The sequence below is a fragment of the Triturus cristatus genome, chromosome 8 (assembly GCF_964204655.1).
Source record: "Triturus cristatus chromosome 8, aTriCri1.1, whole genome shotgun sequence".
Classification (NCBI taxonomy): Eukaryota; Metazoa; Chordata; class Amphibia; order Caudata; family Salamandridae; genus Triturus; species Triturus cristatus.
The window spans coordinates 58,795,038-58,810,417 of NC_140591.1; the positions used below are offsets into that span (position 1 = coordinate 58,795,038).

Genomic DNA, 15,380 nt, shown 5'->3' on the forward strand with positions numbered 1-15,380 from the left:
TACCTGCACATGCCCTCCAACTACAACAAATGGACTTTTGTGTGGCGTTATCAGTTACCTGCACATGCACTCTGAATACAACAAATGGACTTTTGTGTGGCGTTATCAGTGTGTGGCGTTATCAGTTACCTGCACATGCCCTCTGACTACAACAAATGGACTTTCGTGTGGCGTTATCAGTTACCTGCACATGCCCTCTGACTACAACAAATGGACTTTCGCGTGGCGTTATCACTTACCTGCACATGCCCTCTGACTACAACAAATGGACTTTCGTGTGGCGTCATCACTTACCTGCACATGCCCTCTGACTACAACAAATGGACTTTCGTGTGGCGTTATCACTTACCTGCACATGCCCTCCGACTACAACAAATGGACTTTCATGTGGCGTTATCAGTTACCTGTATGAAGCTTTGGGGCTATTTTCCACTTGACAGGCCGACCACCAATCATGTAGTCGTTATTTACAATCACGGCCACGTTGATGCTCTCACTCAACACTTGCACCCAGGTTTCCACTGCTCCTTTTTATTTAAATAAGCAAACTAAGAAACGAAACACGCAGTTTTGGTAACAGAAATATATATATATAAAAAAACAGAATTTCACTAATCAAACCAAACAAAAATCCACATTTTCGACACAAATTTCGACATGTTCTTAATATAACATGGTGTCTAAAACAGTCGCAGTGCAAAATCCGGCATGGGTTGAAAGAAAGCCTAATAATTCTCCAAATCGTGCATTTTTTCTCTCCCTCCCCCCTCCTTAAAATAGTTGTTCTTTTGTCACTGGGTGCCTAGGAGAGACAGGCTCATCACACCACAATGCACTGTCACACTGGCCTGGGGGAAAGTGAGGAAAGTCGACGAGTCGGGAAACCAGGGGCGGTCTTCATTCGCAGCTCGCAGGGACCCCCACCTGGGGCTCTTCTAGGTCACCTTCTTTATAGTGGGGGCTTTATGTCAGAACCTCATGTGCCCCGGACTAGTTAGGTCGGACTGTTAAAGCGATCTTGTATTATGATAGCAATAAAGATTTTTTTTAAACAATGTATTCTGGGTATTGTAGTCTTGGTTTGATTACAATGGATGAACTAACTAATACATTCGATAGCAATGACGTGTAAATGTAACCCCCACTTGCAACCCAGGCTCTGCTCCAAGTCTGGCGGAGTCCTTACATCACAGTAACATTGTACAACATCTCCATGAAATGGAAGAGGTTATTTACTAGACTACTGAAGCCAGCCCCAGTGTTCGTGCCACCGGTGCTGCCACCGAACCAGAGCTGCCCCCCCCTCGTCCTCCCAATCTTCTGCATTCGTCACCCTTGCACTGCTCACAGTTCTCTATACGAGAGTAAAGAAAGACAAGCTGCGGCCTTCAGCGCCACGGGAAGAAATAAAGTCTCTGTGCGGTCACGGGTGAGGTGTAAGTCTGCTCCTCTGTTCAGTCCATGCAGTGATCTCTTGGGGCCCTAGAACCCTATCAGGAGGGCCCCCGCTCCCCTATGGCCACTGCAAGAGCTGGGAAGCTCGAAGCTGGAATAGCGCAGAAGTACCAGCTCCGACCAGCAGGTGGCGCAGTTGGACCACGTATTAGAGCGATACTCTGCCTGCCTTGCGGGAGCACAAGGATGGCTTGGCCACAAACATTGAGACACTTTGAAAGGTGGACTGTTTGAGATGTTGCTGCACCTGGAGTGAGAGAGCCCCCCTCCCGTCTCTGCGCCTGGTGTTTTCGACGGTTGTAGACCCGCCTCTTGACTGCGCCCACCGTATGAGACAGATCCGCATGTTAGGAATGTTTCCCATCTGCCGGTTTCTTTAACGCCGCTCGAGCCTCGGAGCTGCCAGGTTTCTCAGGTCTAAAAGTGACTAGTTCGTCCAGTCACGTTGTTTAGGTCTCGCCTGACCCAGCGCATGCGCTGGTCTGGCGAGACTTATTGAGAGGGCTCCAAAAAGTGCTACCAGGCCAGCCTAGAGCTACAGTGCATGTGCGCGGGCGCGCGCGCTTTACCGCGATCACTTTAACTTTCGCGGCCCCACGGCCGCTTGGCATAGCCAATAGGTCTCGCTTTTGGGACCTTCTAAGTATTTAGTTATGCAATTGTTGCATGGCTAAACCCTTATAAGGTCCCAAAGGCGAGACCTATTGGCTATGCCAATGCTTGTGTTTTCTTGGAGTTCTGGGACCTGGTGTCCTGGTTTTATACCGGGTTAAATTAGACTACAAGCTCCAGAATTCCAAGAAAGAAACGGGCCTGGTCCGACTGGTCATGCATGTACCTGGGAAACGTGGCAGCTGTTCTTTCTGCTTCTAACCCCTTCCCACCGCCATATATGCTCCCCCAAGGTAAACTTACTGACTCTTTTCCAGGTCCAGGCCTTTTGCACGTGCTGTGTCTGTTCATACCACCAGCCACTCTGCCTTACTAACGCCACTGCCCACATGGCCACATCGCTCCTAAGGTTGGCCTCGCCTCTTTGCAAATAAAGACATTCCTGCTGTAATCTCACCCAAACTCCCAGACCCCCTCTTGCTAATGAAAATCGAATACTTTGTCCCCGAGACCCCCCCCCCCCCCCCTTTCAAAGCCAGGTCCTTCATTTTACAGCGAACATCATTTCTTCTCGAAACATCCGTGATCCAGGCACACATCAGCGCTCACTGTACCCAGGGGCCACACTTATGCCATGTTATACACCTTTCGCCCTTAAAAACCCCTCTTCCTTCATCAGACAACTCTCCCTCCTGTCTAAGACCACCCCTTCTCCGCAGATCACATCACCCATTCCTGAGAGCACCCTGTTCCAAGACTGCACACCTCCTTCCTGCCCACGACCATGCCCTTTTCTTCTTACCCCAGTACCACATCCTTCTCAGGCCCTTATGCCTTCCATCACACGAGCATGTTTCCATCGACATGAAAAGGCGTGGCTACAGGGGGCGACGCCTCAAGGGATCAAGGGCTAGACCTGGTTAGGAAAAAAGAAATGGGGCCATGGTCTGGTGCTACAGTCTGGGCAGAATAAACCTCAGTTATTTTCTTTCTTGACAATTCGTTTGCCCCTGACCGCTCTAACTGCCCGGATCCTTCCCAGGGGAGTCTGATCTTGATGCCCCCCGCTCAGTGACTGGGCAAGTCCTTCTTGATGCACCATGTCTCCCCTCTTGACAACTTCATTTCCATCAGTCCTGCACACCCAGGGAAACACTTGTAGCAAATGGCCTGCCCTAAAGCCCACCCGGTTGTTGTGTCCCAGCCCTGATCTGAGGTTCCTGGATGACCTGTGGGTCACGTGCAGAATTCAGGGATATCGTTTTAGCAGAAATGCTTGAGGGCGAGCAAGGAAGGAAGCTCTGAGAGCAGAGGACACGAGCTTGACTCCTGGCTGTTTGTGAGATCCGGTGGCAATTGTCTCCCATCTCCCAAAGAGGGGTGCCAGCGGACGCTGCATTGGCTTCTGTGGCCGCATGCACAGGTTCAAGACCCAGGGTAAGGGTCAAGAAAGCAACCTCTGCCCACCACAGCCCAGGTTCTACCTGCTACACATCCCTACTGCAAACTGAGCCGTCCAACCAGAGGGGCGGAATGTAGGCTCCTGGGGAACCACTTTCACAAAGGAGCTTTCCGGTGGTAGGTCAGTCGCCTTCCTAGTACACACCTGTGGAGCTGTCCGCAGCAATCTAGTCACCTCATCAACCATCTCAAAACCTTCGAACCTTCACTATCCTCACACTGAATGTCGCAATTACCGCCTACGGCACATGAAGTGTTTTATTGATCTACCCAACTGATGTTCGAACTGGCTGCACACCACTGCCGCTGCTGCCAGTACAACCACCACTGCCACCACCGCCAACTCCACAGCCACCAACACTACTACCACAATCCCACCACTACCACCGCCATCATCTCCACAGCCACCAACACTACTACCACGACTCCCACCACCACCACCGCCGCCGCCATCTCCACAGCCACCGATACTACTACCACGACTCCCACCACCACCACCGCCGTGAGCCTAGAGCAGTGAGCACTTAAATGTGGAAGCTCCTCCTTCACAGAGCCCCGCCCTCCAACCTGGGACAGGTGCCTGTTCTAGGATTGCGGATGAACTCTGCATCTGTTCTGGGCTCTCAGCGGCACACTGGTAATCCAGATGTAGGGAACGAACGAGGTATTTAGAACAGAGAAGCCCCTGGCCTAGTGGCGAGGATTGTTCAAAGAATGCCGGCGCACCTCTGTGCGGTGAATGCGACTCTTGTCCACTCATCTTTACCCTCTTCAATGCTATGAACTCTACGGCACACGCCAGGGCCGGCTTTAGTACTGGTGGCGCCCTGTGCGACAATGTTTGTTGGCGCCCCACCCCCCCATGACCACCTCACCACAGATTCCCTCACTACCACCATTTGACAATGCCCCCCAAGTCTTCACAACCACTGTCTCTTAGATTCATTTAGTTTTATTGCGCCACTCATGCCAGCTTAAGGTGTCAGAACACATACGTTGCACGGAGGCCATCGTACATGTGTAAATCAGTATATAGGAAATGTTACACAAGACAGAGGCCTACAAGGTGTAGGAGTCACGTCATCCATACTGTTAGGCAGTATAGTTTAAGAATCTTTGGTCTGGAAAAGCACAAATTCAGAAATTAAAATCTAACACTATTATTAGAGGTTTTCTTTAATAATAGGAACTGATTTCTTCCCAAATGAACCTTTTTTTTGCAAAATTAAGATGAGGATAGACTGGGCACATTTCATTTAGCTGTAATATATTCATTTCAGTTTGCATGCAGCTCTTTGACGACAGTTAATAGCTCACTGCTCTATATTAGGATTTTAACTTTTAACCTGCAAGTAACAAAGTGTTCTCTCTGGCAAAAACGATAAGCCATTGGCCTTTTTATAGTGTATGTACTTTGTGATCGGAATGGGACAGGTTCTTTGCAGCAGGCGTATTAACCTTCTGCGCTATGATGTTAAAACTTCCACTACCAGACAAGGCTCCGGTCTAGATCCAGGAAGAACATTAATCACGGGAGTTATCGAGACATATTTATTGATGCTTGGAAATTGTTGGGGGCAAGGAACGTGGCATCAGGTGCTTTTAAAACAATAAACATGACGACCCCATCCCAAGTCAGCACCCGGTGCGGTGGCACCGATCGCACCGCCCTAGAGCCGGCCCTGGCACACGCTAAGCCAGAGTGACCGGCTTCGCTTCTGCAGGAGACCACAGTGTCTCAAGTAGGGACTTTAGCGTCTTCAGCTCCTTCACCCCTGCTTTTACCTTGGTTCAATAACAAACTTCAGCGTCAATGAGATGTGTGTGCTCCTGTATCTGGTCGGAGCTATTGGGTCCACACTGCTTTGCCTCAGATTAGATGCTGAGCAAGACAGCCAAGGCGAGTCTGCAGGAAAGCAAGGCAGGAAAGCAAGCCCAAGGGGAGGCATCTCATGGCTGACTGGAATAGACCGAGAACTGTCTCACTCGCTTAGCCAATGAAACCGCAACAGTAATGGCGGAGCAAATCATCTTTAAGACCAGTGCATGAAGTCCTTGGCTAATGAAACCGCACCACTCATGCCAGAGTGAATTCTCTCTAAGACTCTACGATGAAGTCCTTAGCCAATGAAACCGCACCACTCATGCCAGAGTGAATTCTCTCTAAGACTCTACGATGAAGTCCTTAGCCAATGAAACCGCACCACTCATGCCAGAGTGAATTATCTCTAAGACTCTACGATGAAGTCCTTAGCCAATGAAACCGCACCACTCATGCCAGAGTGAATCATCTCTAAGACCAGTGGATGAAGTCCTTGGCTAATGAAACCACACCACTCATGCCAGAGTGAATTATCTCTAAGACTCTACGATGAAGTCCTTAGCCAATGAAACCACACCACTCATGCCAGAGTGAATTATCTCTAAGACTCTACGATGAAGTCCTTAGCCAATGAAACCGCACCACTCATGCCAGAGTGAATCGTCTCTAAGACCAGTGGATGAAGTCCTTGGCTAATGAAACCACACCACTCATGCCAGAGTGAATTATCTCTAAGACTCTACGATGAAGTCCTTAGCCAATGAAACCACACCACTCATGCCAGAGTGAATTCTCTCTAAGACTCTACGATGAAGTCCTTAGCCAATGAAACCGCACCACTCATGCCAGAGTGAATTCTCTCTAAGACTCTACGATGAAGTCCTTAGCCAATGAAACCGCACCACTCATGCCAGAGTGAATTATCTCTAAGACTCTACGATGAAGTCCTTAGCCAATGAAACCGCACCACTCATGCCAGAGTGAATCATCTCTAAGACCAGTGGATGAAGTCCTTGGCTAATGAAACCACACCACTCATGCCAGAGTGAATTATCTCTAAGACTCTACGATGAAGTCCTTAGCCAATGAAACCACACCACTCATGCCAGAGTGAATTCTCTCTAAGACTCTACGATGAAGTCCTTAGCCAATGAAACCGCACCACTCATGCCAGAGTGAATTCTCTCTAAGACTCTACGATGAAGTCCTTAGCCAATGAAACCGCACCACTCATGCCAGAGTGAATTATCTCTAAGACTCTACGATGAAGTCCTTAGCCAATGAAACCGCACCACTCATGCCAGAGTGAATCATCTCTAAGACCAGTGGATGAAGTCCTTGGCTAATGAAACCACACCACTCATGCCAGAGTGAATTATCTCTAAGACTCTACGATGAAGTCCTTAGCCAATGAAACCACACCACTCATGCCAGAGTGAATTATCTCTAAGACTCTACGATGAAGTCCTTAGCCAATGAAACCGCACCACTCATGCCAGAGTGAATCGTCTCTAAGACCAGTGGATGAAGTCCTTGGCTAATGAAACCACACCACTCATGCCAGAGTGAATTATCTCTAAGACTCTACGATGAAGTCCTTAGCCAATGAAACCACACCACTCATGCCAGAGTGAATTCTCTCTAAGACTCTACGATGAAGTCCTTAGCCAATGAAACCGCACCACTCATGCCAGAGTGAATTCTCTCTAAGACTCTACGATGAAGTCCTTAGCCAATGAAACCGCACCACTCATGCCAGAGTGAATTATCTCTAAGACTCTACGATGAAGTCCTTAGCCAATGAAACCGCACCACTCATGCCAGAGTGAATCATCTCTAAGACCAGTGGATGAAGTCCTTGGCTAATGAAACCACACCACTCATGCCAGAGTGAATTATCTCTAAGACTCTACGATGAAGTCCTTAGCCAATGAAACCACACCACTCATGCCAGAGTGAATTATCTCTAAGACTCTACGATGAAGTCCTTAGCCAATGAAACCGCACCACTCATGCCAGAGTGAATCGTCTCTAAGACCAGTGGATGAAGTCCTTGGCTAATGAAACCACACCACTCATGCCAGAGTGAATTATCTCTAAGACTCTACGATGAAGTCCTTAGCCAATGAAACCACACCACTCATGCCAGAGTGAATTCTCTCTAAGACTCTACGATGAAGTCCTTAGCCAATGAAACCGCACCACTCATGCCAGAGTGAATTCTCTCTAAGACTCTACGATGAAGTCCTTAGCCAATGAAACCGCACCACTCATGCCAGAGTGAATTATCTCTAAGACTCTACGATGAAGTCCTTAGCCAATGAAACCGCACCACTCATGCCAGAGTGAATCATCTCTAAGACCAGTGGATGAAGTCCTTGGCTAATGAAACCACACCACTCATGCCAGAGTGAATTATCTCTAAGACTCTACGATGAAGTCCTTAGCCAATGAAACCACACCACTCATGCCAGAGTGAATTATCTCTAAGACTCTACGATGAAGTCCTTAGCCAATGAAACCGCACCACTCATGCCAGAGTGAATCGTCTCTAAGACCAGTGGATGAAATCCTTAGCCAATGAAACCGCAACAGTAATGGCGGAGCAAATCATCTTTAAGACCAGTGGATGAAGTCCTTGGCCAATGAAACATCACCAGTCATGCCAGAGTGAATCATCTCGAAGATTAGTGGATGAAGTCTTTAGCCAATGAAACTGCACCATGAGCCAGAATGAATCACTCTAAGACTAATGGATGAACTCCTTAGCCAATGAAACTGCACCATTGATGGCAGAATGAATCATCTCTAAGACTAATGGATGAACTCCTTAGCCAATGAAACCGCACCAGTCATGCCAGAGTGAATTATCTCTTAGACTAGTGGATGAAGTCCTGAGCCAATGAAACCACCTCTGTCATAAAACCCGTGATGGAGACCTGTGGATATGGTGTCGAGCAACAGAGGTTTCAGAACTTCGAAGGCACAACACAAATGGACCACACGGTTGCAGGAATAAGGTGTTAACTTGGCAACTCCTCTCCCTTGATCACTCGTCCCACCAGGCTGAGGGAAACTCAACATCTACATAATTCGTGCATCAAAGGAGAACATACACAGTTCACACCAGGCCCCTCCCACAGCGCTTTGTTCAAACTTGTTGCCACACAGCATGCCAAATGCTTAAAGATTGCACAAGATGGCGCCTTGCCCTTGGTTCTGACTGCAACGGGGTGGGGGAGGTAACAACTTACTTGTTACCACTTGACAAATCCAAGAAGATGCCCTCTTTGGCTCACCATTCTTCCGTGAGTAACTGCGCGAGTAAGAATTCGGCTTTGCGCCCCTCTGGCCACACTAGAACATTGTTTATTTGGCAAATTGGTGCAGCTTGTATCTCGTCTACATGTCGCGCGAGGTGTTGTGGGCTCCCCGTGGGCGAGGCAGGCAGATGTTTGGAGAACACACATTCTATTCACTAGAAGATAACCATGTCCTTGCAGGTGCCCGGGGCACACATCCTTTGGCAGTCGCACTGCACAAACACATCAAAACAGAAAGGCGGAACATACATTGTTTACAGAAATTGTCTTAACGCAGTAAATGTAGTGTTTTTACTCTCAACAAGTACCATAAAACATGCCTCGTGGGGACTTTGTATTTAAAGTACTGAGCAGTCACACGTTTTTTTCCTTCCATCGCTGGGTACTAAATAGTGTCAAAATGGCTGCCTTCCGAGAGCGTTCCCTTTCTACAGCTGACGAGACAAGCCAGCCAATGATGTGGGAACTCATAGTCTTACAAAGTGTGTTATTTTACAATAAATACACTAAAAGTAGATACAAAATTGCAATAAAACAGAATTCTAACATTCAGGGAAGCGGTTTGATTATGGATTTCTGTCCGTGCATGGATACCGTGACATGGACCGCCTGCTAGCCAAGGGTTGCCGATTGCAAGGTCACCATGTGACCAAAGAGGGTTAACTGAAAAGCTTTTTAAATGTAGTTTAAGTCTTCCTCACATTAGGCAAACATTGCAAGTAAAATGTCAACATGTTTAGAAATAAAAGAATGTTCCTATAAATATTTGGAAATTGCAGTGGACATGTTGTATCCACGGAGGCTTCTGCCAGAAGAGTACTCGGCATTTCACAATTCAGCTCGGATTCCTTCAACAGCTGCAGCCTCCTTGTGTGTCCTGAAATAAACACGTCTCGAAGAATGGTCCTTTTTGCCCCCATGTTCCCCCAGTCTCTGTGCGGGGGGCAGGAACTGCAACCCTCTCTAGTCCGGAGGGGAAAGGCAGTGTTTGTTCTGTAGACAGATGAAGGAAAGCCAGGGGGCAGGAATAGGATGGTCCCTCCTGTGAACTGTTACCCACTGAGACCCCACACTGAAGCTCCCTGGACATCACTCAGGCTCCCTCCATCGCCTCCCAGAAGGTGGTCCCCAATCCCTTGGGCTCCTGGTACCCCCTTCCAGAAGGTGGTCTCCGATCATGGTGGGGTCCAAAAGAAACAGAGCAAGGAAGCAGACTTCTACAGAACTAAATATGGCAGATGAAAAATCCAGGGGCTTGTTGTTTTGGACAAAGCACGAGTGGAATCAGTGAGGACCGAGCCCCAGGTGGCAGTATGGCCATCCATGCGTCCTCTGCACCCAACGCCCACGCTGCACAGCCGCTTCTCGCCCACAAGACACTGATGGCCCGAAGACAAAGGATTACAAAAATTATTATATACAAGTCTTGCGGCCCTGTGGCTGCTTTGTCCTCCAAAGTTGCTCCTTGGCGCTGTGAGAGCATCTCCATCAGTAGCCAAACGCTTGTAATGGCCGCCTCGCCCGAAGCGAGGTCTGGTGCCACTGGGGAAGGCTACTGGAAACAAAAATAGAGGTCTCTTCCTTGGTGGCCGGGAGCAGGGTCTTAGTCGATGGCCCCGGGGTGGATGCTCAGAACTGGGGGCTCCAGGCAGGTGGGAGAGTAGTTGAGGTGCGGCTCCTTGATCCACAGCAGGGGGACCCCGTTTTTACCTTCCGAGCTCTTGCTGGAGTGGCGCGTCTTGAAGCGCACCAGGAGGATGGTGATGATGAGGATGCCGAAGATCGGGAAGGGGTAAAAGACCACGAAGTAGAAGAGGCTGTCGTTGGAGCAGATGACGGACTGCAAGGTGGACCCTGGTGGGAGAAAGAAGAAAACAAGGTAACATGTGGCAAGATTCCGTTCGTACCGTTTTGTGTTTCAGGGAAAATGTGGCATTTATTAACGTTCTAAACAGAAATATTCCATTTTATTGAGAGCAGACTACAAATAAGAGGTCCATCCCCCTAAACTGAACTGCTGAAGGATGCAGTCCTAGGCGTGGAAGACACTGTCTATCTGCAGGCTCCCAACCCTACCAACCCCTAGGTGATCATGTTCTCTCAGAAATAGCTATATAACTGTTCAGGCCTAGAGGAGAGATTGACAACCCTCTGCCCACGAGAGTACCTGTGTCCATCAGGTTCCAGAGATGAAATCCCTCAGCCACCCAAGCCTAAATGTGCCCAAACATCTATCTTTTAGCAATTCCACATTTTAGAGGTGAACGGTTCTGTCTGCAGGTGTTATCTTTGGACCGTTCTCTCCTCGCGCCCCGATCTTCAGCTGACCATCTGACCTCTTCTTCCACACTATCTCCTATTGATGAGACTAGATGCTTTATTTGAGATGATTCCATCGCTGCAAGCAGCCCACCCCCAATGAAAGCTGGGACCTCGGTGTCTCATGCACTGTCCTCCATGCTGGGGTCCTCCCGCCTGTGTGCTCGGAGCTGGGAGTCAGGATCAGCTTCATGAAGGGAGAAGACTTTAGACGAACCTTCTGCAGCACCTCTGTGAAAGGCACCAACAAGCCTTCACCAGATCTCAATCGATACTGATGGTGATCCCTCAAGCCCTTCATGAAAGGAGAAGACTTTAGAAGAACCTTCTGCAGCACCTCTGTGAAAGGCACCAAAGAGCCTTCACCAGATCTCAATCGATGCTGATGGTGGTCCCTCAAGCCCTTCATGAAAGGAGAAGACTTTAGAAGAACCTTCAGCAGCACCTCTGTGAAAGGCACCAGGAGCCTTCACCAGATCTCAATCGATGCTGATGGTGATCCCTCGAGCCCTTCATGAAAGGAGAAGACTTTAGAAGAACCTTCAGCAGCACCTCTGTGAAAGGCACCAGGAGCCTTCACCAGATCTCAATCGATGCTGATGGTGATCCCTCGAGCCCTTCATGAAAGGAGAAGACTTTAGAAGAACCTTCTGCAGCACCTCTGTGAAAGGCACCAGGAGCCTTCACCAGATCTCAATCGATGCTGATGGTGATCCCTCGAGCCCTTCATGAAAGGAGAAGACTTTAGAAGAACCTTCTGCAGCACCTCTGTGAAAGGCACCAAGGAGCCTTCACCAGATCTCAATCGATGCTGATGGTGGTCCCTCAAGCCCTTCATGAAAGGAGAAGACTTTAGAAGAACCTTCTGCAGCACCTCTGTGAAAGGCACCAAGGAGCCTTCACCAGATCTCCATCGATGCTGATGGTGATCCCTCGAGCCCTTCATGAAAGGAGAAGACTTTAGAAGAACCTTCTGTAGCACCTCTGTGAAAGGCACCAAGGAGCCTTCACCAGATCTCAATCGATATTGGGGTGTGCAAGGACCAGGACTTCGGAGGGCCCTTCACCCCAACCTAGGAGCTGATCTGAACCACGTGAAGTTCTGAAAACACCTGAAAGCTTCAGTCTCAACTGCCACTGAGATGGTTTACGGAAGAATCTCAGACTTGGGTACCCGCCGCTCCTGATTGGGCGTCACCCACACCTTCCAACAGTCAACCCGTTCTTCCTACCCCCGGTCTGAAGACACCAGCAACGCGCAGCGCTAGACACCGATCCTCAGGGCTTCCTGTGGGGAGGGGGGGTCCACAACACAGACAGAGAAGTGTTGGCCAGTGCAGCCCACAACATCCAGAAGTAGATACAGTTCCCTACTGAGGACCATGGCGTCAGCCAGGAGGCTGGACAGAATCAATTATGTGGCACAGACATTATCAAACAAACCGCTTAATGCGATGAGACGGTCACAAAACACGACCATTTATGAACCTCCTTGGATACTGCACACTAGAACCAGACGAAGGTAGGAGACACAATTTCACTCTAGATAGATTTTTGGGGGGGAATTATGGCCAATGTGGATGTTTCACATGGTATGGGCTTCTGGGCAGCGTGGGTGACATAGGAACTAGAAGACCTGCTTCTAGGGGAGCGAGGAACGTAGTAACTAGAGGCCCCACTTCTCCCACTTCTGGGTGGTGCAAGGAACGTAGGAACTAGAAGCCCCACTCCTGGGCAGCATGGGGACGTAGGAACTGGAGGCCCCACTTCTTGGTGGTGCAGGGTTGTAGAAACTAGAAGCACCCGCTCCTGGACGGCGCGGGGAAGTAGGAACTAGAAGCTCTACTTCTGGGTGGTGCAGGAGGTGTAGGGACTAGAAGCCCCGCTTCTAGGTGGCGCAGGGGACGTAGGATCTAGAAGCCCCATTCTGGGTGGCGCGGGGGATGTAGTAACTAGAAGCCCTGCTTCTGGGTGGCGCGGGGGATGTAGTAACTAGAAGCCCTGCTTCTGGGTGGCGCGGGGGACGTAGGATCTAGAAGCCCCACTTCTGGGCGGCGTGAGGAACGTAGTAACTAGAAGCCCTGCTTCTGGGTGGCGCAAGGGATGTAGGGACTAGAAGCCCCACGTCTGGTCAGCGCGAGGGACGTAGGAACTACAAGCCCCACGTCTGGGTGGCGCGAGGAGGGTAGGGACCAGAAGCCCCACGTCTGGCCAGCGCGAGGAGGGTAGGGACCAGAAGCCCCACGTCTGGGCAGCGCGAGGAGGGTAGGGACCAGAAGCCCCACGTCTGGGCAGCGCGAGGAGGGTAGGGACCAGAAGCCCCACGTCTGGGTGGTGTGAGGGACGCACTGAAGCTCAGCAAAGGTTCCAGTGCTTTTAGATAGGCATGCCGTGGCGAAGTGAGAAGCACTCTACACAAACCCACAATAAAATAATATGAGCGACTAAGTACAATAGTTAATTTTTCCAGAGAGTACAAAAATTGGATTGTGAACATGGAGACCCCGATGTAATAACGGGTGTATGCGCAGTCCATGTTATTTCATGGGTGAATGCGCAGCCCATGTTATAACTGTTGTATGCGCAGTCCATGTTATTTAACGGGTTTATGCGCAGCCCATGTTATAACGGTTGTATGCACAGTCCATGTTATTTAACGGGTGTATGCGCAGCCCATGTTATAACGGTTGTATGCACAGTCCATGTTATTTAATTGGTGAATGCGCAGCCCATGTTAAAACGGTTGTATGCACAGTCCTGTAGAAGTCTCCGATGAGCAGGGCATGGAAAGATGGCCTCGGGAAATCATGCCAGCGTGTGGTGGCCTTACCATGCCACATACAACTCCCCTGTCTTCAGTTCGGTCCTGTGCACCAGGCTTTAAATGGACTTCAGAAACCGGGAACATATCTGGGGTGGCTCAATGAATTAATGTGAGAGCTACAGGTCTCAGCGGTGCCCTTTATTTTAATCAATCACTCAAGGATTTATAAAGCGCTGCAAATCACCCGTCTGGGTCTCAAAGTGCTGCTCCAGTGAATAACGGAACGCCGATTATCTCACGCCTTCAAACACGCTTCAGAAGCGGGGAGTGCAGGTTCTTACAGACTGAGTGAACCCCCTCTTGAGAATCTGAGACTTCGAGGCGCTTCGGAAAGATGACTGCCCAGGTGTGCCTTAGTCTGGGTCAGGCTGTTGAGCGGTGTCGTCTACTCTGGGTCAGGCTGTTGAGGGGTGTCGTCTCCTCTGGGTCAAGCTGTTGAGGGGAGTCGTCTCCTCGGGAACACCTTTGTTGCAGCTTCAGATTAATACAAGGCCAGGATGTCAAGGGCAGAAGCACCCACCGCAGGCCTCAAGGAGCTAGCAGACTGGCTGCGGACTGACAGCTGGACAGGCCATGCTGAGGCAGAGATGATCTAACACTGGTCTTGCCCAGGCTCTGGGGTGGGGGGTAGGGGGGGCATGTGGAAGTGGTGGAGAGAAGCTGTAAGGGCGGGGGCAGCATGAGGGGCAACTGTGATGAATGAAGGGGCCCAGGAATCTTTAGGGCACTGCCAAGGTTTGTCCTGGATAAAATAGTGAACACGCGTTCTTCCGCTGTGAACCATTTGAAGCTGCACCTCACACTGGCATTAAGGACCCCTGCAGAGATTGTCACCTTGTGCTAGAGGGTCGGGAGTCGCTGTCTCCCATCCCCGGGAGCGGTCCTAATGACACCTGCGCGCCATGGCACGAGGCAGGGGGCATGGCACAGAGGCAGGGGAGCATGGCACAGAGGCAGGGGAGCATGGCACAGAGGCAGGGGAGCATGGCACAGAGGAAGGGTGGCATGGCACAGAGGAAGGGTGGCATGGCACAGAGGAAGGGTGGCATGGCACAGAGGAAGGGTGGCATGGCACAGAGGCAGGGGGACATGGCACAGAGGCAGGGGGACATGGCACAGCGGCAGGGGGACATGGCACAGCGGCAGGGGGACATGGCACAGAGGCAGGGGGACATGGCACAGAGGCAGGGGGACATGGCACAGAGGCAGGGGGGCATGGCACAGAGGCAGGGGGGCATGGCACAGCGGCAGGGGGCATGGCACAGCAGCAGGGGGCATGGCACAGCGGCAGGGGGCATGGCACAGAGGCAGGGGGCATGGCACAGAGGCAGGAGGGCATGGCACAGAGGCAGGAGGGCATGGCACAGAGGCAGGGGCATGGCACAGAGGCGGGGGGCATGGCACAGAGGCGGGGGGGCATGGTACAGAGGCGGGGGCATGGCACAGAGGCGGGGGGCATGGCACAGAGGCGGGGGGCATGGCACAGAGGCGGGGGCAAGGCACAGAGGCCGGGGGCATGGCACAGAGGCCGGGGGCATGGCACAGAGGCGGGGGGGCATGGCAC

At 50.7% G+C, this 15,380-nt stretch overlaps 1 protein-coding gene across 2 annotated transcripts in view; it reads right to left on the minus strand.

The window, feature by feature from the left end:
* Positions 1–8,701: 8,701 nt before the first annotated feature.
* IGSF3 (immunoglobulin superfamily member 3) overlaps positions 8,702–15,380 on the minus strand; it is a 314,733-nt gene continuing 308,054 nt past the window's right edge. For both annotated transcript variants that reach the window (XM_085620979.1, XM_085620980.1), the window contains one exon: positions 8,702–10,527. In XM_085620979.1, coding sequence (XP_085477105.1) covers positions 10,277–10,527 — 251 coding nt within the window. In that variant the 3' untranslated portion in view covers positions 8,702–10,276. The remainder of the gene's footprint in view (positions 10,528–15,380) is intronic.